This window comes from Pseudonaja textilis, chromosome 2 (assembly GCF_049901715.1).
Source record: "Pseudonaja textilis isolate UNSWEBS1 chromosome 2, rPseTex1.2, whole genome shotgun sequence".
NCBI lineage: Eukaryota > Metazoa > Chordata > Lepidosauria > Squamata > Elapidae > Pseudonaja > Pseudonaja textilis.
The window spans coordinates 162,693,028-162,715,621 of record NC_141991.1 but is presented as its reverse complement, the minus strand read 5'-3'; the positions used below and the strand labels follow the sequence as shown (position 1 = coordinate 162,715,621).

At 39.5% G+C, this 22,594-nt stretch overlaps 1 protein-coding gene across 1 annotated transcript; it reads right to left on the bottom strand.

Annotated features, from left to right (window-relative positions):
* Positions 1 to 5,022: 5,022 nt before the first annotated feature.
* On the bottom strand, positions 5,023 to 18,842 carry LOC113449588 (putative DBH-like monooxygenase protein 2). The gene is made up of 13 exons (XM_026720672.2): positions 18,463 to 18,842; positions 17,430 to 17,576; positions 13,564 to 13,725; positions 13,311 to 13,394; positions 13,027 to 13,194; positions 11,991 to 12,093; positions 11,245 to 11,411; positions 10,156 to 10,247; positions 9,117 to 9,213; positions 8,948 to 9,007; positions 8,722 to 8,852; positions 7,939 to 8,053; positions 5,023 to 6,469 (listed from the first exon to the last, which is right to left on the bottom strand). Exons 1-13 carry the CDS (start codon positions 18,778 to 18,780, stop codon positions 6,311 to 6,313), a joined length of 1,803 nt encoding a protein of 600 aa, XP_026576457.2. The 5' UTR covers positions 18,781 to 18,842; the 3' UTR covers positions 5,023 to 6,310.
* Positions 18,843 to 22,594: the final 3,752 nt, after the last annotated feature.

Sequence of the window (22,594 nt, the reverse complement as noted above, 5' to 3'; positions counted from 1 at the left end):
TGGGTTGCTTAATGTAACACCAACTCATAACTTTTTTCTTGTAAAGTAAACCCTGCAATTAAATGAATGGTGCTGTCATTAAGCAAATCCGTTATATTGAATGGCCTTTTCTTGCCAGAAAATAGATGGAAAGATTGGAAATTGACCAAAAAAAAAATCATGATCACATGACTAGTAATATCAATATTTTGTTTCTATGAAACTAGACTATCAGTTCTTCATGGCTAAAAGTTTCCATGGACCTACAAAAGAACTTTTGTAGAAACCTAGAAACCAACCAGTGAGGGTTTTTTTTTCTGTCAGTGGATGAAAAAGTTAAGAAGTAGGGGAATGACAATTCATCTGTAAATCTATATATCATGGATGCAAAGGTCATCTCTAAGGAAGGGCAGTTGCAAAGATCACTTTGAAAAAATACCTCATAATTATTCCATTAAGCAGGTACCAATGTACTGTATCACACTGACATGATGGGTATGCAGGTATGCAATCCATGTCATGCCTGTCATATAATAAAGCAACACTTTCTAATGACAAGAGATAGAATCTGTGCATTTCCATCCCACCTAGATAATGGGGCTTCTTTTTCCCATCTGCTCCTGTTTTGAAATGCATGCTCCAATATCCTCCAACTTCCTTGTATTTAAATGTTTAAGTATTGCATATGTTGGAAGAGCAGAGTTTCTTTAACCCTGGTAGACATGGAAAGATGCTTTTAAGACACTGTTATGTTGGTGGCAGTCTGCATTGATCCTTTTGATGTTATTGGTCTCACTTTTTAGCACAGTTTCCTCTGTCAAGTGATAAAGAAGGACAGTTTTGATGAAAAGAGGAAATAGCAGTTTCTCCAGTGTGCTGTCCAGAGTTTCTTTCCCTCCATCTCATTCTATCTTTTGCAAACCATCTCGGTATAGAAGCCAGAGAATACTTGAAAACCGGCAATTCTAATACAGACATGAATCTACATATCTATTTCCATATATTCATCTATATATCTATCTATATCTATAGAGGGAGACAGAGAGGGAGAGAGTGTGTGTGTGCATTAGTAGTCTACCAATTGTATTGAAGCTGGATAACACACAATATAATTTTGCTAGGTTCTTAGTTTCTTCTCAATGCACTCTATTACAACAATAGCTTAGTTTAGCTAAGAAATTAGCTTAGGCGGGAAAGAACTATAGCCATTAGCACTTCATTTAATTGTCTGATTATACTGCAATATGAAAACATGACCTTTTAGAGTAGTGGGTGAAATCTGTGTACACTCACTGCATGTGCATGTGCATGTGCATATGCATATGCATATACACATACACAAACTCACATTTTTTTAAAAAAGAAACACATCCTGAAATGTCCCCTGGAGGGGTGGTGAAGAAAGTAGAGGTGCTTCATCGATCATGAGAAAACAGCAATTTCCTCGCTGATCTGAAGAAAGCTTTCCTGGCAGCAGGGACGATGGCCATTTTCTTGGTCTGTCACAAGCTGGGACAACTGGGACAGTAAGACTTTGTGCTGGGGCTGTTTGTGGACAGAGCAGTGAAACTGAGTGAGATAATTTCCACCTGTTACCTTAGAAGACTAACCTAAGTAAAAAGTTCCAAAAAATAATCTCCAAACCTTAAGAAAGCGGTGATTGGATTTATGGAGAAAGTTTAAAGATTAAAAATTAAAGAGGAAGATCAAAGATTAAAGACATAAAAGTAAAAGAAAAACCTAAAGGATGATTTAAAACATAGAAAGCCTGGAAAAGCTGAATAACATTGTGAAAAGTGATTATTGGGAGAAATTGCTTTTCTGAAATTTAATCTCTAACCCCTGGCTGGATGCAAATCAGCTATTTTCAATTTTCTACACTTTGTTGAACGCTGGATTTGGGAGCAGGGGAGCCATCTAATGGAAGAAGAAGATTACTCTTCTTGTGTAAAATCCAAAGGAAAGTAAAAAGAGAGAAAGTGAATGACATTTGGAAAGATACTTGACCTTAACTTTATATCAGTAGGCGATTTGGATGCTGGGAAATATCTACTGAGTTTTTTGAATCAAATTAAACATTAAAACTTTATTGGAAATGTACACTGAAAAGTGGAAGAAAGGAGAAGAACAGATAAACAAGACTTTAAAATCTGGACAATTGGGAAGGGGTACATTGGAAATTATAAAGACAGAAAAGTACAAATTTATAGCATTTAAAGATCAGAAATTTAGGGACTTGGAGGAATAATTTTAGCATTAATTTTTATTAACAATTGATTTTTTTTTTTAGTTTCTAGATATTGGGATAGAGATATATTAATTGGTTACAAAATAACCCAGCAAGAGATAACAAAGTTCTATGAAGAAATATTAGAAATGATGACAAAAAATTATAAGAAGTTGATGGGAATATTTAAAGATAAAGATGTGAAAGTAGAAGGCTCTCAACAAATGGTGGGAAAAGACGAATATAACCAGAGGTGGTATTCAGCAGGTTCTGACCAGTTTTGGAGAACCAGTAGCAGAAATTTTGAGTAGTTTGGAGAACCTGCAAACACCACCTCTGACTGGAGATTTTACAGTCTCCTTCCTCTGCCATGCCCACCAAGCCATGCCCACAGAACTGGTAATAAAATGTTTTGAATCCCACCACTGAATATAACCCACAAAAGACAGTTGAGAAATTAGAAGGAGAAAAGATATAAAGAACTTGGTTTCTTGGCAACTGACTTGTACTTCTGACTGTTGTAGTGTCCTGGGGTCATGTGATTTCCCCTTTTGCGACCTCCAGACAAGCAAAGTCAAAGGGGAAACTAGACTCACTCAACATCTCTGTTACTAACTTATCAATTGCAGTGATTCCCTTAAAAACTGTGGCAAGAAAGGTCCTAAAATGGGGCAAAAATCACTTAACACCTGCTTTGCTTAGCAACATAAATTTTGTGCTCAGTTGTAATGCTAAATCAAGGATGGATGCAGAGAAGCAGTGAAAATATAGATATATTGATGTACTGGCAACAGAAAGTGAATCATTCAGGAGAAAATTTAGCACTTCCCATTTGGATGGACTGGTAGCTGTTTGAGTAATGAAACAATTGAGGAACATTTATATTATTAAACACCTGTATGTCTACATGTCCATACAGGTATAGCTCAATTTTCATGCAGAAATTGGGGTAAGGGACAGCCAGGCCTGAGGAAAGTGGGGTTCGGCCAGTATATTGATCAGGAGCCCATGGAACTCAAAGGGGGTCCATGAAGGGGAAATTTTTTAAAAAATTTTTACAAAACCAAATTTTTAAAAAGAAAAACAACGGGACAGTGTGTCAACCTGGTGTCAGCTTTGGAAGCCATAATGAGATTTTATGCTGCCATGCTGCCACACTTGAGCCTGAGAGAATGGGAGGGAGGAATTCATTTTGAGTATATCTATAGACAAAATAAAATTCTTTTGTTTGGTTCAAGGTCGCTGAGTGTGGCGCATAATGAAATGGGAATCTTACTTTAGGACGGATGGTGATTGGACCATGTGATGTGGTGATGGCTAAGGGGGAATAGATTTAGAGTTTTGACTTTTGCAAGGAAGCCCGAGACTTTCAGATTCAGGATTCCACAGATGTGCCAGTTACTATCCTAATAAAGGTACCTTTGAAATATGTCCATCTTGGAGTTATTGATTGGAATGGAGGGGTGCTGGAACGCTGATACCTGGATGCCCCTGGGAGGGGGGGGTGGGGGGTGGTAAAGGTGGCTTGCAGCAAAATACTTCAAAGCTGGATCAAATCAACTCATTGGAGGGCAAACGGCAAGGAAGGAAGGCGTGTCCTTCCTGCTCAGCAGTGGCAGCAATGATCGCCCCGCCGTCCACCTTCACCTCTCTCTTTCTCCCCTTCTCCTCAGTTCTTGAAGAATGAAGTTCCATTTCTCATCCTGTTGAAATCCTTCATGCCAAAAGGAAGGAGGCTCCACTGTTAGCTTAGTCGAAGGATCTGTGCATGCCAGCTGTGCCACAGGGTAACTAGCAAGAGGTGGCTTTAAAACGCAGGAGGATAAACTGGAGGAGGAGGGGTGGTGGTGAAGGAAGCGTCACTTTTCTTTTATTCTAGAGCAGTGGTAGCTAACCTTTTTGGGCTCCTGTGCCAAAAATTGTGCTGACGCTCGCATGCTCACGGGCTCGCATGCCAGCACCCAGAAGGCAATGTGCGTGGCCTCCCCGCATCCCCTGCACATGCCCGTGCAATCCCCTCCCTGCCTCCCCCTTACCTGCACTGCGCCTCCCAGCTGCTTTTTGGTCCATTTGAGGCCTTTTTTGTCCTGCCAGAGGCTTGAGGGAAGTTTTGTTACTTCCCATATTTCTGGAAATACCGGAAGTGAAGAAACAGGCCTATTTTTTGGGCTGCAGAAGCTTCCCTCAAGCCTCTGGCAGGCCGAAAAAGGCCTCAAACAGGCCAAAAAGCAGCTGGGAGACACGCACATGGACAGTGAGGTAAGTTTGCCTGTGGCTCACGTGCCCACATAAATGGCTTTGCATGCCACCTGTAGCACGCATGCCATAGGTTTGCCATCACGGGACTAGAGTGAACCATTCTTCTCCCAGTCGGAAAAAAAACCATCTACATGTGGGCTGCACGGACTCCAATGCTGCTTCTCTGTACTTCTCACCCCACCCCCATGCTTCCCAAACTGCTTTGCTGCCCTGGCAGCCCCCCCCAACATCCTTTTTAACGAGCCTCTCAGTTGGTTAGGAGTTACATCAGTACAGGGAGTAATGCGAAATTCCCAGGGTATTGGGGAGGCAGAGGGGAGGGGAGATGTTAACTTAATGTGTAGTTGAGAGGTCCCATATTAGTCTTGCTCCAGCACTTAATAATCCTTTTGATGGCCCTGGGACTGATAGCTTTAAGGTTCAACCAACAAGAGACAAGTCTTTAATTTTTATCAAAGGAGCACAGACCTAGTCTACCCCCTAGTGATTCTGCCTCCAAACTAATGGTTTGGAAGGCAACTTGCAAGTACTGTATACTAAAGAAGACAGAAACATTTGCATGAATCAGATAAAAATTTATGTTTGATTGTCATAATCAGGTATCTGTATTTTTAATCAGCATTTTCATACCAAATATATATTTTTAAAAATCCCAATATATTATAATTTTTGAATGATAAAAATTACATAAAATATGAAAGTAAAATATGAGAAATTATCATTAAAGATCTGAACATTACAACTGTTAATATATTGGATGTTGGCTATTCTAACAAAAAGTAGAAATGCTCTTGTGTCATTTCATTCCTATTGTAAAGAATTTGGAAAAATGCTTTTGTTTTTAATACACTAAGTACTGTAGATATTATTTTTATTATATGTTTGTTCCACCTTTTTATTCTAGTGGAATCTTCAAAATTAAATTGAGTTGCTAATGATAGAGTAAATGGCAAATCCAATCTTTTGTTTCACATATCAAAATACCCAAAACTGTTCTATTTTTATCAGATTCAATGTTCCATTGCCTTTCCATCAATCATTTTCTCCAATATACTTAAATATACAATGTGTTGGGTTGATGTATGAATTCATTTTTACTGAAATCAGGGGCCAACTTAATTGCTCCACTTCCTTGAGCATATTGTTTCTTGTTTCAGCTGTAGGTATTATTACTGTGGGTTACCTCAAACTCCTTTCTAAGGGTCTTCCAATAAGACCATTAGATCAATAAGACCATAAGATAATCTTCTTGCTTGCCTTCCTTGGCAATCAGTGTCAGGCACATGATCGAACACAAGGCAATACTTAAGATTTTCCTTTTTATCCAGGTGTCTTCTATATATTCAAACCTTCCAGTAGCAAGTAATTTGACTATGCTGGCTGGGAAATCTGGGAATTCCAATCCAGAGGATATATTTGGAGGATAGCAGGTCGAGGAAGTCTGCTATAAAATTCACTGGTTGCCCATATTTGCCCTGGGTGCTTATTCTCTGCTTACCCCATGACTGATGCCCCATTTCTTCCCTGGGTAGAACTATATGGCAGAATTGGCTTGAAAATGGAAAGAAGGATAGGTCCTTTCTAAATTCCAGGTGATATATTTGGACCTCTCCCCAGTGCTGGCTGGCTTGTTTCAGCTTTGAACTTTATACACGCAGCAATAAAGAAAGTGGTTGGGCGTAGACCCCCAGCCATCCAGCCACAGAGAAAAGTAAAGGACAACAGCAGTTCCACAACTGGGCTTGGAACTACAAATTGGCAAGGTTTGTATAACTCGTAACTCATACCAGGGGTGGGGGTGGGGAGATGAGAAGCCAAACAAACCCCAAACCTATGAACAGCAGGCTAACATCTGGAATTGGAAGCTACATCTGGAATTGCTTTGTACTTGGTGTGCTCTTGTGGTGGAGGTATTGTAGTCATGTCTCTTGGACTCAACTTGCAGGGTGGTGGTTCAGGAGCTTCAATATCACGAATGAAACCAGTTTCATTTGCTATCACCTCCTACAAGCAAAGAAGGAAATTGTTCAAGATAGACAATATCTACTTGTTGGGCCTTGCCCATCTTCTTAAGGAAAGGATTCTTAAGCCATGGATTCTTTGAGAACTTCAAGAAACCTACAATGCTTTGGTCAGAAGAATGTATTTAAGTCCATAAAACTAGTTTATAATAAAACACATGTATATTGTTATATTACATTATGTTTATGTATATACATGTACATGTATATTATTTGTTATAACAATATAAATACATTTTGTTACAAAGGGAACCATCATGTTAAAATATAGTTATCAAATTATTTAAAAAATAACAAATAATAGTAATATATAGGTTTGCGGTTTGTTAAATCTAAACCTACAAGACAAGCTAAATTTCAATTAGAGACCACTGAAAGTAAAAAAAATATATTTTTCATTCTAGTCAAAGGACCTCTAGTTAAGGGCCCCAGACTTTCGGCAAGACAAGGTCATTATTTTTTTCTTGCTGAAATTAGAATAGACAGACCTAATTTAAATGTTAAAATAAAAACTACTAGCAGAAGGGATTATTTCAATACTCTGCTTATTCCAGTTTTTTTATTTTTAGGGAAATGTGATGCTGGAAATGTACAGAGTGTGATGTCTTATCTAAATATTTATAAATTTTCTGGCAGATAACCATCTTTCTATGAAATAAATTTTCCAAGGAAGTGAACTAAGAAGAATTTATTTCTAAAAATGTGTTGAAAATGGGTTGGAACCCAACAAAATCAAAAGAAGACTTGGAACTAGAAGGTCATACATGTCATTGATTTAGCTATTTACAATTGAAAAAAACTCAAGTGTAGAAGACTATCCAAAGAGAAAAATGGATGAAGGACCAACTGGGCTGAAAAGGAATGGGAAAAAGAAGCCCATAAATGCTTTTCAATTACGTGGTCTATTTTTGTTTTGAGCTACAGGTAGCCTTTGTCAGTGATCCCTTTGGTGGGAGTTGAAACTGACAATATATCAGCTTCAGTTGCATAAAATTTGGAAAGATGCTGCCTAATTTATTGCTATTCTTCACACCATGTCCAGAATAAAGAGAGATTGGAAGGTATAAACCTCATGGAGATCCAAGACTAGATCTCTATTGTTCCATTTCTAGCTTTTCCAGTTGGTCTATGACAACTCATCATGACCAACTTGTCATGGTCAACTTGCTGCAAGACAACTCACTACGGAATAAGTGTTACACTACTATCAAAGAAATGATGGAATAAAATCATTAAAGGAAAGGTGCAAAAGGAGGCACAAAATGAAATGAGAATGGCAAAAAATAAAATTACTTTTAAAATTATTTTAAATAATTAAATCAAATTGTTGAATTGTCCTTTGGCGAGTTGTCCCATGGTGAATTGGCTGTGATGAGTTGACTGTGGCGAGTTGTCCCATTTCATTTCCAGTTCAACAATTGTAATTTCCTCCAGTATTTAAAGCCTACTTACATCAATGGTTTTTATGCTAACAATCTGAGGTGCTTCTTTGCAAGCTTTCTCTGCTTTCTTGATGGTTTCATTATCCCATTGTACAGAGCTCATGGCCATCATTCCTTCTGTTGGGCTGCAGGGTGAAATCATAAAACAGGGAGTTGTCTACAGGCACCAAGATGAGACACCAAGGTGAATAATGGGTGTGTAATTAAATACAGTCTCCAGCTCAGCCTACTGCCAGACTCCATTCAAATTACAACCAGAACATTTGGAATGCTTATTTTTAACCCATAGCAGTACTGGACAAGTTTTTCAATCTCAAAGTTGCATCTGGTGCTATGTGTGAGTTAAAGGAGACCCTCTGCAAAACATTTAAAAGTATGCTGGGGACACACACACACAAAATTGGGCAGGGGATAGGACAAACACTTGTCTTAATTGGATTTAATTAGCTAAATATAGTTCAAGTTGATATCTCCACCTTGATGATACAGGCTTTATATTCTTGCTATAAAGAGATTCACCTGTATTGATATATATCATTTGCACAAACCACACATGTTCCCTTAGAATGCTTCCCTTCCAGATCTGTGCAGACTGGTTTCTCTGCTGGCATCCCGTTGTTCTATTAAGCACCAGAAAAATTGGAGGATTCTGCATTCCGTAAGTGGAGTGGTGACAACTTGCCCAGGATGCTTTGTGACATTGTGATGCTTTGGTAGCAAGCCATTCCTTACACATTCTCCAACTATGCCATCTAAGCAACTTTGTTCCTTGGAACTAGCCAGAAGCACTCACTCATTTGCCTCTTGGCCAAGCTGATTGGCAACATATTGAATGTCTGGGAGTCCCAAGCAGTTGGAGATGTTGTTGCGAGGATAGTAGAAAAGGAATATTAGGCACATTTCATTCAGGGTACTTGGGCCTCCCTGAGAGGAAGAAAAAAAAAAGAAAAGCAATATTTTATTTTCAAAAACTGTCTATCCAGCACTCTGTCTATCCTAAGTATTCAGAGAAGACTTACAAAGATTGTCTCTGTCCGATCTGTACTTTGATAGTGGCACTCCACCAGGAATTCATCTCCCTGTGAACAAAGCAGTTGACTTCATGACAAATCTGAGAGAATATGGGGTCTCCATAATAAGGGGCTTATTGCCTAACTCTAACTCAACAGATATCTTAGAATGACATACTGGTTTGAGAATAACAGACTTCTTCAAGTCTCTTGTTTCCTGAAGATTGAAATCATATCGATTGTCTTCACAGATGATCCTCAACTGTTTTCCATTCCTGTAGATAGAGACAATATCAGTGAGACAGAACATTGTTCATGTTGCAGAGAGGATTCTGTTTGGGGTGAAGGTTAGCTGTGATCTAATAATTCCCAGACAAATGTTTCCATGGTCACTGCAGCTCAAATTTCAATGTATCAGTTTCTTCATAGGGCTAGGGAAATTAATTTTATGGCTGTATCTTCACATTAGCCTTGGCTCCATCAGCATATAGTACAAAGCCTCTCTTGTTAGCATATTGACTGTTCTCTTTGGTGTAATCTGGGCTGTTCCAGAAGGCAATGGGGAGCTCTCTGGGGCATGGGTCAGTGTCAGGTTGGTTCCCTCACAGTCCTCTATTGAGGGAAAAAGAGAGTCACTGTCTGCAGGAGTAGGACCTGAATGAGGCCAAGGAATCCCAGCTAGTTTTTAAGGGAAAATTGGTGGCAAATGTTTCTGGATCAGAAAAAGTGAGAGAGTTACTATCAGGGCCTCATCTCGGTTTTAAAGAATGAGGTTAAGAAAGGTTAAAGGAATAAAGGCACAGGGCAGCTGCCAATGAAACAACTCTTGACTGATCAGGTCAAGGAAACACTCAACCTGCAATCTGTACCTTTACAAATGCTTTCTTTGATTGGTTGTGTGAACATGCCCCGTTTGGTGGCTTGGGTGCTAGATCCCATGCCCACTTTGTCTTTCCTACCCTTTACATTTGACCACAGCCAAGAACATTAGAGTTATGTGGACAATAGTGCTTTTATAAAGACTCTATTTTGGTTTTTGTGTTTATACTTGACAAGACTACTGGCTTACTGTCAAGAAATGTACTGCTCTCTCAGCCATAAAGATGGAAAGTTAGAGTTCTTCAGTTTTTGCTTTTAAGCCATTCCCATATTATTTTTAGTTGAGGGGTGGGGATTGTGTTTGCTGTTACATCTGGCCTAGAAAGTTGTTTGCTTACCGGTATTGGACACCTCTCACTCCCCTTCCAGCTAGGTGGGTATGGAGTAAATAACCAAAGATATGCATATCTTGCACTGGACTCCCATTGATCTGGAAAAGAAAAGAGGTGAACTAGTTTTAGACTGGATCTGGGATGAAACACAGCTTTGAAGGAGGTGAAATTTAATTCAAACAGCAGGAGGAGGAAACTTCCTTACTCATGTGTTCCTCTATATCCATCAGTTCTGTTATTAGTCAACAGAATTATAAGATGACATTTTTATCTTCACATCTACTTTATCTTGAAGGGCCAATTCTGGATGTTTTATAGGAGACACAAGAATAGTGGCTTGATCTCTTTTAAAACTTATGCATAGCCTTAGGGACTGTGGATGGAAACAGGAAGAAGAAACAAACAGCTTTACTTTCCTGTCGTTTGGAAAAGTATTCCCTCTCCCATCTCTTTCCAATGTTTCCATGGTGAGAGCAAGCAATAAGCAGTCCCAGTAGCTTTTGCTTAGGAACAAATTAGGAACCAGCAGAATCACACTGACCCAAGACAACATCAAATCTTCCCACTTCATCTGCTGAACACACTTGGATTACGCATATCCATTTTACCAATTCTTTGCAAGGAGTTTTATCTATCCGCCACTTCATTGCTCAGATGGTCACTTTCCTCAGACTAGTTTTCTGACAAGGGGCTTGGGAGCGACTCTTGTGGAATGTTTTAGGCGGCCTAATATTGAGAGCCAATTTGGTGTAATGTTTAAGATGCTGGTGCAGAAAACATTAGTTCTAGTTCAGCATTAGGCACAAACCAGCTCAATGACTTTGAGCCAGTCATTCTCAGTCCTAACAAGATGGACATGATGAACAGTTTTGAAATTTTGCCAAGAAAACAGCAGGGACTACTCCAAGATTTCACCATGAGTTAACACAGAGTTGAAGGTAAAACAAACAAACAGGAAAGAAGAAGGAAGGAAGGAAGGAAGGACGGAAGCCTATCAACTGTTGGCTTGATAAGAATGAGCAACTGAACTTAAGAGTGCAATAAAGATTACTAGAGGTGATTGTGATGGGATGAGTTAAAGGCTGGCAAGCTTACCTCATGAAAATGACTGGTATTGCAAAAGCCATAAGACATAAAAGACTCTGTCTGAGGCGGGATGAAATGGACAGGAAAAGTTAAAATTCCTGTATGTAGCACCCCCATGTCATATGGACGAAGCTCAGAAGTATAGAAGATTCTCACACCTGAGTTATCAATTAAGCCTCAAAAAAAAGAAGAAATAACAGAATTGAGTCAAACAGCATTTGAACACTCACCTAAAATCTGTGGGTTCCATTCATTAAGGAACCATACATTTATACATACCTTTATTTATCTGAATTGATTAACTGCCCAACTCCAATGGACTCATTTCAGTATTGTATCAGAGACCCAGAATAAGCAGCACAGAAACTCTTTTTTATGCCTTGCTTTGAAATTGTGGCTGGATTAGATGAAACTCTAGAAAATTCTCATGGTTTTATCTAGTCATCTTTGAACTGACTGTGCTGTCTCCTCCCACTTAAACAGTCCTCCTCCTTCCCCCTCCCCACAATACAATCTTACCTTGGATAAGATTGCCATTTGAGAAATTACATATTTCTCAAATAAAATTGTAGAGCTTTGTAGAGTCTTGTTTCTCTCGCTCAGTTGGTCTATCCCTTATAGATATAGGAAACATACCCTACAGATATTCATTTCTTTTCATCTGGACTTTGAATCTTTGAATCCTGATAACATGTACTTCTTTCCATTCTGTCTTGGATTTGTGCCTCTAATTTTTCCCATGCACTTTTACTTACCTGGAATTAAATCAAAATTGCTGTAATGAATTTCTAGTCGGACCCATTGGGGATCAATTGGTGTCCCTATGGAGAATCCAGTTTCATTTGGGAACATGTAGGTCTTATTTATGGAAGGAGAGAGAGAGAGAGAGAGACGGAGGGAGAGAGGGAGGGAGGGAGGGAGGGAGAGAGAGGTGCGGGGGGAGGGGGAGAGAATGAGTGTCACTTCACAGTCATAGCACTACATTTTTTGCCGGATGGGAGAGAACATATTTAATCCTTCAAACAAAAATGACTGATGTGTTTATCAAGGGAAAAATCTCAATGGACTCAGTGGGACTTGCTTTTAAATATATATATTAGGGTTGTAGGATAAGATGGGAGATTCTCTAAGAACTTGTAATGGTGAAAAATACCTTTTGTTATTTGAAAAAAGCTATATAAAAGTGATGAAACTGATACTGGAAAATATAACAATAGCACTTAGACTTATATACCACCCCAAGCACTTTATAGCATTCTCTTGGCAATTTACAATGTAAAAGCATTAATTTCACATTGCTGCCAATATGTCATTGACTTTGGAAGGATGAGCCCCACCAGGATCAAACTCCAGGTTGTGAGCAGATTTTGCCTACTCTGCACTACTGCACTTTAACCACTGCGCCACAAGGATTGTAGTAAGTAGCATCAGTTGGGATGTTGGGATCTTGATGTTGTTGAGATTTAAGGCATACAAACTGCAACAATCTTGACTCAGATAGTTAAGAAAAGCTGCATAAAAAGGCAGAAAACCTCATTCCCTTATGTCAAAAGCCAGATGGTATGATTTAATTTGGCAACAATTGCAATAAGGAAACCATGCTAATCACACTGGACTAGACAATTCAAAATATTGAGTAATTCCTCCCTCATTCCCAAAAGTTGCTATGAAATAAAATCTTTAAAATTGCAAGACTATTCCAGATATATAGTAAGTTTACAAACAACAGTGGGTTAAACACTCAATGAGAAATAAGGACCATTTAATCTGGTTTGGAAAATGTACACTTACCCCTCCTCCTACAGCCCAGCCAACCATTATCTGAGAGCACAGAGAAAAATCAGGATCAGGTCCATAGCAGTCACTGACTCCACTGGGAAGCACGCTTTCATTGCCACAAGCATAGGCTATGATGTGGTGCACTAATGTTATATTCTGAGGTGTTATCATGGGCACAAACTGGACAGAAAAAAGACAATGTCAGAGCAAGAAGATGTCGGCAAGTGAAAAGCTCTTACAGACTGGGATAATTGTCAATCTCACCAGCAGAGCACCCTGCTTGATTTTCCAGTTACCTTATAAATATGATGTTTTGTCTTGACAATGGGTAAAGGGAGAAAGGTACAGGCGTAGGTGGTCTCTTCCTCTGGAACAGGATACTGAAAAGGGAAGGCAAGGCACATTGTAAACACCTATTCTTACCCTGAAAGAGATTTATATTGCTCTATGTGGTCACCAGAGCGAAGAGCCAATGAATGAAAGATGTCAATCTGCTGGGGACCATTGAAGTGTATGGAATGAGAAGAATTTTTAATTTTAGATACTTACATCATTTATTTTCAAATCATATTCATGATAGACACTGGGTTGATTCAGTTCCTCTTCTGTTGTCGCCAACATCAAGAAGATAGACTTGTGGATTATTTTTCCTTTGAAGAAGTCAATAGTGTCATTTGTGCCAAATGCAACCATGAGGCGTAGTGTATCACCCTGTGTAGACACAAATGAAAGTCTCCTCTGTCCTATCATATCCCTAAGCATTTAGGTTATTGGCAGCCACAAAGAGATAATTCTTCTTCTTCCTAATCTTCAGTGTCTTGAACCTTGTTTTTTTTTTCCTACTGTGATTATCTCTTACTGGAGTTATGCAAATCTTAACACAAATCCATACTAATGTTTTTACCAATTGTATGATTAAATTCTTTTCTGAGCTTTCTTCTCCCAAAACTTTATTTATGATGAATTAGTAAAGGAAATACCATCCACCCTGGTTCAGATGATATACTAACAACATTTAGACTTGATATTTTGTGGAGATTAATGCAGTTGGTCATCAAGCAAAGAACGGAACTATTGTGGGTAGAGGATTTGCTGAAACAGGGGTCAGTTTCTGAAACAAACACTTAATGAGCGTCAATTTTAATTCCAAAGGAGTCAGATTAAGGCACTCTAGTTTTCTCTAATTTCTAATATTTGCAGCATCCCAAACTTGGAGTAAGAACCAGCTTTGTTTAATAATTCTCTGAAGAATCAGCTTAACTTTTAATTAGTGAATTAAGCAATTCAGCTAAAAGTTCTGCTGATATCCATTGCATATTCAATATTTTCTGTTCCTTGCAAAGCTTGTTCTAAAGCCCACACTGATTCCTCAATTCTTTCTTTCTTTGTATATCACTTGTTATACCATTTACTTGTTATACCATTATGTATCTCGAGCCCAAGAGATACTTGATATGCATAATGGAATGCTTGCTAGATAGTATGAAAATGCAGCTCAGCACATTTAAATTAATGTGGACTATTTTGATCCTTAAACCCATTCATCCTTAAGAACTTTAGAACAGTGGCCGCCAACCTTTTTTGTGCGTCGGCCCGGTACCGGCATCATAAAATGATCCGAGGCCCGGTACCGGCATCAGCATGCATAACAAGGCAAGGCGAGCCGAGCTACCGGCCAGCCAGCTGTTCCTCGCTTCTCCCCGCCACCTTCAACTCCTCTTTTGTACCTTTTTTGTGTTTTTTTGTGCTTTCTTAATCTCTTCTGCCATCGGGACGGCTCTTCGTTTGAAGGCCCCCCCCCTTCGATGAAACTAAGGCGCGAGAATTCCTTCAGGACCCAAACGCCACTTTCCAACTGGAAAAGCTCACCTGGAAGCACTTTCTGATCGAAACAGGCATGATATTCCCCTCTGAAAAAAAAATCTGAAAAGTAGCCAGGGGTGCAGGGGTTGCCTAAGTACCCACTAAGCATCCGATCAGCTCCCCGCCCTAACCTCAACTAAAAACCCCACTTTCTCTCTTTCCTCTCCTCCCCCATCTCCCCTCCAGGTCTTCCCCAGCAACCACTCCCTGCACGGAAGCCTCAGCTGGTGCTTTCAGGCTCTTCCTCGCCCCCCTGCATAAGATCTTCCAAGCTGCGGGCTAAAGGCGGCAGGGCTCCTCCGGGCTGATCGCTCAGGCACCTGGCAGCTAGGGGGGGAGGGAAGGGAGAAGAGACCCGGGGCGTGACATGGGCCCACTTTCCTCCCCACAGAGAACTTTTTTGTGTCCGGCACGGGTAGTTCGGCGAGAGGCAGCAGCTCTATAACCCCAAAGGCAGCTCTCGCACGGCATCAGCACGCGCACATGCCCACACACAGAACACCCACTCAAACACCCACTCACTATCCCCACAGCACGAGAATAACAGGAATAATAGTCTTCTCCCCCCCCCCCCCTCTGCCTGCCACTAGCCTTGTGGTTGTGGCTTGTGTCCCCACTCCTTGGCTTGGTTTTTCCTGCAACTGAATCCCGCCTCACACTTTTGAAAGAGCAAGAGCAGCCTGAGGAGTCGTTGAAGTGCGCCCCGTTGGGGTGGTGGGGGGAGAGAGAGAAAGGCGTATTATTACATGAGACTTTTAAACTCGTGAGAATGGGCTTCCCGGGAAAAAACCATTTATTTACATCTGGTCGGCCAGGAATCGTTTGCAAAACTGCTTCGCCTTCACCAATCCTCTTTGCAAACTGCCGCCGCGGCTCTTCCTTTTTGCCTTTCCCTTCCCGAGGCAACGCGGGACTGGAGCTGCATGGAGCCGCGGCGGGCAGTAGCAACTCCTGACTCAGGGGGCCTCTGAGGGGAGGGGAAGGAGGAGAAGAAAGGGGGGGAAAGGGGGGGCGGGGCTGATTCCCCCAAAAACCGGAATTCCAATTTTAGTCGGAAGAATATCATGTCTGTTGAAACAAGATGGCGGCGCCCAGCAAACCGGCGGCCTGGTAGAAAATGATCCACCATTGTACGAGACTTGCCTTTTCCTAAGAGAAATCTGGGAGAGGAGCAACAGCTCTTCACAACTTCAATGAGGTTGGGATTATTGTCTGTGGGAGACTTCAAGGGTCTTTGATCTACCTTGGGGAAGGGAATTATTCTTGCTGCTTTCTACCCACTTCAGTTCTGACAAGGAAAGTTATACCAGAAGAGGATTTTCGGCTAGTATGGAAATAGAGAATTGTCCTAAATTAAACACTAGCACTCAAAAGATGGGTGAAGTGGAACAATCCAACTATGAAACTCTGTGCATGTTTCGCTTGGGAGGGATGTGGTCATGTCTCAGATGTTCAGTAATTGGGACATGGTTTGAGCTCTTTTAGTTGCCCTGCAAGTGGCAAAGAGATGGAGTGAAGATGCATGTGGGATGGGACAACTCACCAAGCCATCTCTCCACTGCCAACCCACTATGGCCAACTTGCCATGGACCAACTCGCCACGGGACAATTTAACAATTCGATTTAATTATTTGAAATATTTTAAAAAGTATTATTTTTTGTCATTCACATTTCATTTTTTCACTCCTTTTGCATCCTTTCTTTAATTATTCTATTCCACCATTTCTTTGATTATTGTCCCACAGGGAGTTGTCATGTGGTGAGTTGGCCATGGTGCGTTCTCCTGCTGTGCGTTGACTGTGGCAAGTTGGCCATGGCATGTTGGTGATGGTGAATTGGTTATAGTGAGTTGGCTTTGGTGATTTGTCATAGACCGGTGCCTGTAGACACAATCCATCCATATTCTTTTATATCTCAAAAAACAACTATCTGCATTTACAAGATGGAGTCTTAAAACAGCTGCCTTCCCTCTGCCAATATTTCATTTTAAGTGTGTTTTCAGACTTTGAATGGACATCTAAAGATTATTATACTGAATTTTTTATTGTATTTTGGTAGCACTGCATAAAACGTTTCTATCGTTATTTGTATTATGCTCTAGCACTCATTACCTTTATGAGTTAACATCTGAATCACAAACAAACCCTTGAAATGCTCCTTGGCTTTAAAAGGAAGGAAAATATTTTAGTTTCTCAAAGTGCAATAAGTGAAGGCAATTCACACTTTGCTGCAGCAAATGCTTATTTCTTTGTGTCTTTGGCCTCCATGTTCTTGCTTGTGCTATTATTTATCATTATACCAGAAACCAGAGACTCTGAATTCTAGTTCCAACCGAGGCATGAAAGCTGGTTGGATGACTTTGGACTAGTCACTTTCTCTCAACCCAACTTACTTCACAGGATTGAAAAGAGGAGGAAGAAGGAATATTAGGTATGTTTGCTGCTTTGGGTTATTTATGAAGATGATAAATGTGGGATGAAAAATAAAATAAAGTAAAATAAAATAATAACATAAATAAATAAATAAATAACAGGTCCCATTATTTTACTTACAGTGATGTCTAGGTCATGTTCATCGCATGTCCGGTATGGTCGCCTGAAGGCCATGGTAGTGGATTTTGCATCCTGGGTCAATGACAGCAGCTCATAATCTTGCCTTTCATCCTCCAGTATGGTATCCTTGTTCACACCATGCCAATCCTGGGTGAAATAGGAAGAAGTCACAAATATGTTGCCATGGATAGAGGAAGAGACCATCATTTGGATAAGAGGCCATCCAGTTAAGAGACCCCATCACCAGGATGAGCCTTCCTGGACACCTTGGCCCAATCATATTCATATCTCATTGATCTTGCTGCAGGATTGCTGTAGGGAGGTAGGAGGAAGGTGTATGTATGCATGAATGTATATATGTGAATAATTGAACTAAAATACTGCATCTGGTTATTAAATATGGGATTAAGTTGCATTGATGTAAATGTGTGTGTATACACACTTTACAAACACAACTATGTTGTTAGGCTTAAGGGGAAAAATTAGCTTGTAATTTGAAAAAAAATCATCCTGGAACTCAAGAAAGAATAATTGGCTCTGAAACTTTGTCAGACATTTCATAAGATTCGGTAATAAAATTAGTAGTTTCTGAATAGGAAAAAATCCCCAAGACAAAATAAACTATAGAAATTTCACTATCTCCTTTAAAGAAAGATGTATTTTTTTTCTTCCTTGTTTGTTGATGTTTTAGGGAGCATAGCTTTTAGAGCACAAATTATGCCTCAAAAATATTTTTTTCTGTGCCTTCCCATATAAACTGAACAAGCTCAAACTGCAAAAGCCATCGGAGTGTTATTTGTTTATATTTTGCATTTCTGAATCAACCATCTCCGTCAAATATTCTTTTTCTGCTATGCCAGTCAGTAAGAATGAAAATATAACCTGGCCCTAGCAATTCATAAATGATACTGCAGCTATCATGTCAACAATCATCTCTAAATTCATTTGTAATGCAAATTATCCCTCTCCCCTCCTCAATTACATGCACTGAGCCAAGGCCCTAATGAAATGGCACTTCTTGATTTAGTCTTACTGAGAAATAGATGTTGCCATCAGGAAGAACACCACCAATCACAAAGTCTGCTCCAGGAATCTCCTTATTAATGGTAAAGCCAAAAGCCACCCATCCAGTTGTCTGGGCTTGAAACTCAAAACTCATAATGGTGAGTTCATCATCATAGTCCCATCGGAGGTGAGTCTGGTGTCTGGGATCCAGGAACGTAGAGAAACGCAGTCGGGAAACTGTGGAATGGCTGGAGCAAATGCACAAGGTAGACATGAGGAACAACAGGCTTTTCATAGATGAATGGTTCATATATGGGGAAGATTGTGCTTTTTTGTTCTCTCTCATATCTTCTGACAGAGCTTTCCTTCAGTAACCACCTTGTGGGGTGGAGAAGACCCAATTTATATGAAAAACTGGGAGCAGCTGGGATCCCTGCCAAAGAGGAAGGACAGCATTTTGGATTCTGAGAGATCAGTTTTCAACCCTGGCATTTGTTTTTCATTTTATGCAATAAAGTGACGTGCTTCCTAAAAGGCATTGCTTGATGCCCGTTCCCCTCCCCCGCCCCCTGGGGAAAGAAAGTTCTTATTATGTTCAGGCTTTGCAAGATGCACATCTTCCAGAAGCATTTAGGTTGACATAACCTGTCCTGAATGTGAAAGTGCAGTAGAACATTTTTGAAGTGTGTGAACATTTTGATCACCACTAATTTTGTTAGTGTTTTAATCTGAGGAAAGATAGAGAAAAATTCATGAACTATCCAGACAGCTTTCTATGACTTCCTACTAAGTTCCAATGATACTATGTGTCCTACATTCTTGTGTATGAACAACAGCTTTAAAAGTACTACAAAACTAAGCAAATATTCCAAAATTGTAATTATTGGTCCATTTAAGTAAACTAGGCCTCTGTAATCAGGTATTCTTATTTCATTTTCCTCTTATTCCAGTAAATAATACATTACAAGAAATGCCCAATCTTCCCATATTATTAGTGTGGATATATATTTTTATTTAAAAAAAGATTCATCATCACCTAAATAGGCTAATCTGTTGGGGGAAAAAAGAGAAAACTATGAAGAGAACACTTAATCTGTGTCTTTAGCAAAGGATTTCAATAATTGGCATCCTTGTATTTATTTTGGATTGTCCCTTTGGCATCCTTACTGTATTTTTTATGTGAATTTGCCCATGTTCCCTTCTAAAATATTTTTTATTTATTTATTAAGAATCTGAGAGCAACTGAGGCAAACCAGTTGGGTCCAGTTAGGCTTTTTAAAAAGAGTGTTTAAATTTTGATGATTTAATTGGCATGTGTATGTTGTTTTATTATGTTTGAGAATTATATAGAAATATTTGTTATTGCTGTCTTCTATTTCCCCCCCTAATTTCCAGTCTTGTTTTGAACTCATAGTTACTTAGTGTCTGTCTGTCTCTACTTTTTCTTCCTGGAAAAAATTCTTTGAGGTGGAAGAAAAGGCATCTAGTATAACTTGACACGGCCAAAGATTGTAGTTGGCCAAAAGATACCCATAAGCTCAAATGGTCTAGGATAGCCTAGACACTGGATTTCTCCAGTCCTAGCCCAGCTACTTAGCCACAAGACCACAGTGATTCTTACATGTTCTTTAAAAACATGTATTAAATACAAATAGATTTATTAGAAGCCTGGACTGATTGTGGCACTACACTGTGAGTATACCGTAGTAGCTTGGGTTTGTTGATGTTTATTTTGTGTGTAAAGCTAACCAAACACAAGTAAACTGCACAAGCAGTATCCAAGATGGAGTATGAGTTTTCTGCTATTCATCTATATTGGCCATGGTTTAGCATTGGCAATCTGGACACTGTCATTATTCTCTAGTAACCAGCCTGTGTTTCATTCCTTTGGCCTATAACGTTGCTTCACGGCCATCAGAAGAGACAGTCTCTCTGCTAATTGGCTCACGTTGCTGTTAATGTGTGTGATATTTGTATTGTCCAAGGCATGAAAATGGCAAAATACATTTTAAAAAGTCACATTGGTTTTAATAGAAAAGACACATACAGATTTTGTCATGGAATCTGCCAGGAACAATATCCTAATGTGCTTCCAGCATGATCTGAAGAACAATTCCTTTATAATCCTAGTGGATGAACACTGCATGCACATAGGCACACACACACAAACTCACATATATATTTTTTAAAAAAACGAAACACATTCTGAAATGTCAAAAGACTACATGTTAGCACAATGTTGGTTCTTTGATGTATCTATTTCCATTTTGTATAATTCCAGATGAAGGTGCAGATTGATACTCATGCAAGATGATTCGCCATTCTTCCATCACATGGCATAACCAGAGTTTTGCCATTATGATTGAATGAATATGTGCCATTAAATCATTGTCAAACTCTTAGCAACCACATTGACTCTTTTCCCATGACAATCCTAACCTGGTCTTTCAGGTTGTCCAAGAGTCCATTCTCTTGCCACTGTAACTGAGTCTATCCACTTTATTGCTGGTTATCATCTTCTCTTTCCTTCCTCCTTTCCCAGCATTAGAGCCTTCTCTGGGGAGTTAGGCTTCCATTTAATTTATCTGAAACAGGATAATTTGAGCCTGATTATTTAAAATGCTGTTTTGAAAATAACAATGAGTTTGAAGTGGAACTCTGTATTCTTATTAGAAGAAATTCCTCATTCAGGTCACTTTCCTTCTCCTAGGAACCGCCTGGGTTCTGCCATGATTAGGGAAAGAGGTCCATATACAGCAGTACTGGCAAAAGAAACATTTAACACCATGCAAAATGTTCTATTTGGAGGCTGGAACAGGTCCAATTTATCAAATCACTTCCTGTTTACATTAAAAATAAAATCCCAAGGACCAAACTTGGAATGGCCAATTGGAACTGGAATTAAAATGGAATAGTTTCCTAGAAAGTTCTGTTCCTACAATGGAACATGTTGCACATGACAAAATAGAATAGAATAGAATAGAACAGAACAGACTAGACTAGACTAGACTAGACTAGACAAGACTAGACTAGACTAGACTAGACTAGACTAGAATAGAATAGAATAGAATAGAATAGAATAGAATACTTTATTGGCCAAGTGTGATTGGATACACAAGGAATTTGTCTTGGTGTAAATACTCTTAGTATATATAAAAGATACATTCGTTAAGAGTTAAGAATCACAATGTACAACACTTAATGATAGTCATAGGGTACAATCAGCAATCAAATCATACTAGGAAACAGTCAATATAAATCGTAAGGATACAAGCGACAGTCCTACAATCACAAGTGGGAGGGGATGGGTGATAAGGAGTGATGAGAAGGTTAATAGTAATAGTAGTGCAGACTTTGTAATAGTTGAACAGTGTTGAGGGAATTATTTGTTTAGCAGAATGATGGATTTCGGGAAAAACTGTTCTTGTGTCTAGTTGTTCTGGTGTGCAGTGCTCTATAGCGTCGTTTTGAGGGAAGGAGTTGAAACAGCTTATATCCAGGATGTGAGGGGTCTGTAAATATTTTCATGGCCCTCTTTTTGACTCGTGTAGTATACAGGTCCTCGATTGAAGGCAGGTTGGTAGTCATTGTTTTTTCTGCAGTCCTAATTATCCTCTGAAGTTTGTGTCTGTCCTGTTGGGTTGCAGAACCAAACCAGACAGTTATAGAGGTGCAGATGACAGACTCAATAATTCCTCTGTAGAACTGGATCAGCAGCTCCTTGGGCAGTTTGAGCTTTCTGAGTTGGTGCAGAAAGAACATTCTTTGTTGTGCTTTTTTGATGACACAATTTATTACCTGTTATATTTGTAGGAAGGGAGAAATTTGCATGTTTTAGGTGTGGATCTGAGTGGTGAAATGAAACACCTAGTTAATGATCAGTCACAAAACACTGATTGGCTGGTAAGTTTTCTGTATATAGTTATTGGCCGGAAAAACCAAAACTAAATGATAGGAGGTTTTCTGCATAAATTTACAGATTTTTAAACATGTATATGTGAATAGTATGCTGACATCTGAATAGTTATGAAAATATTCAGAATGGTCTGGATCAATTATCTTGAGAATGGTTGAGAGGGGAATGGTGGATCATGTTAAAGTGTCTCTCATCTTTTCCTAGAGCAGGAGTGTCAAACTCACCTCATCATGATGGTGTCACA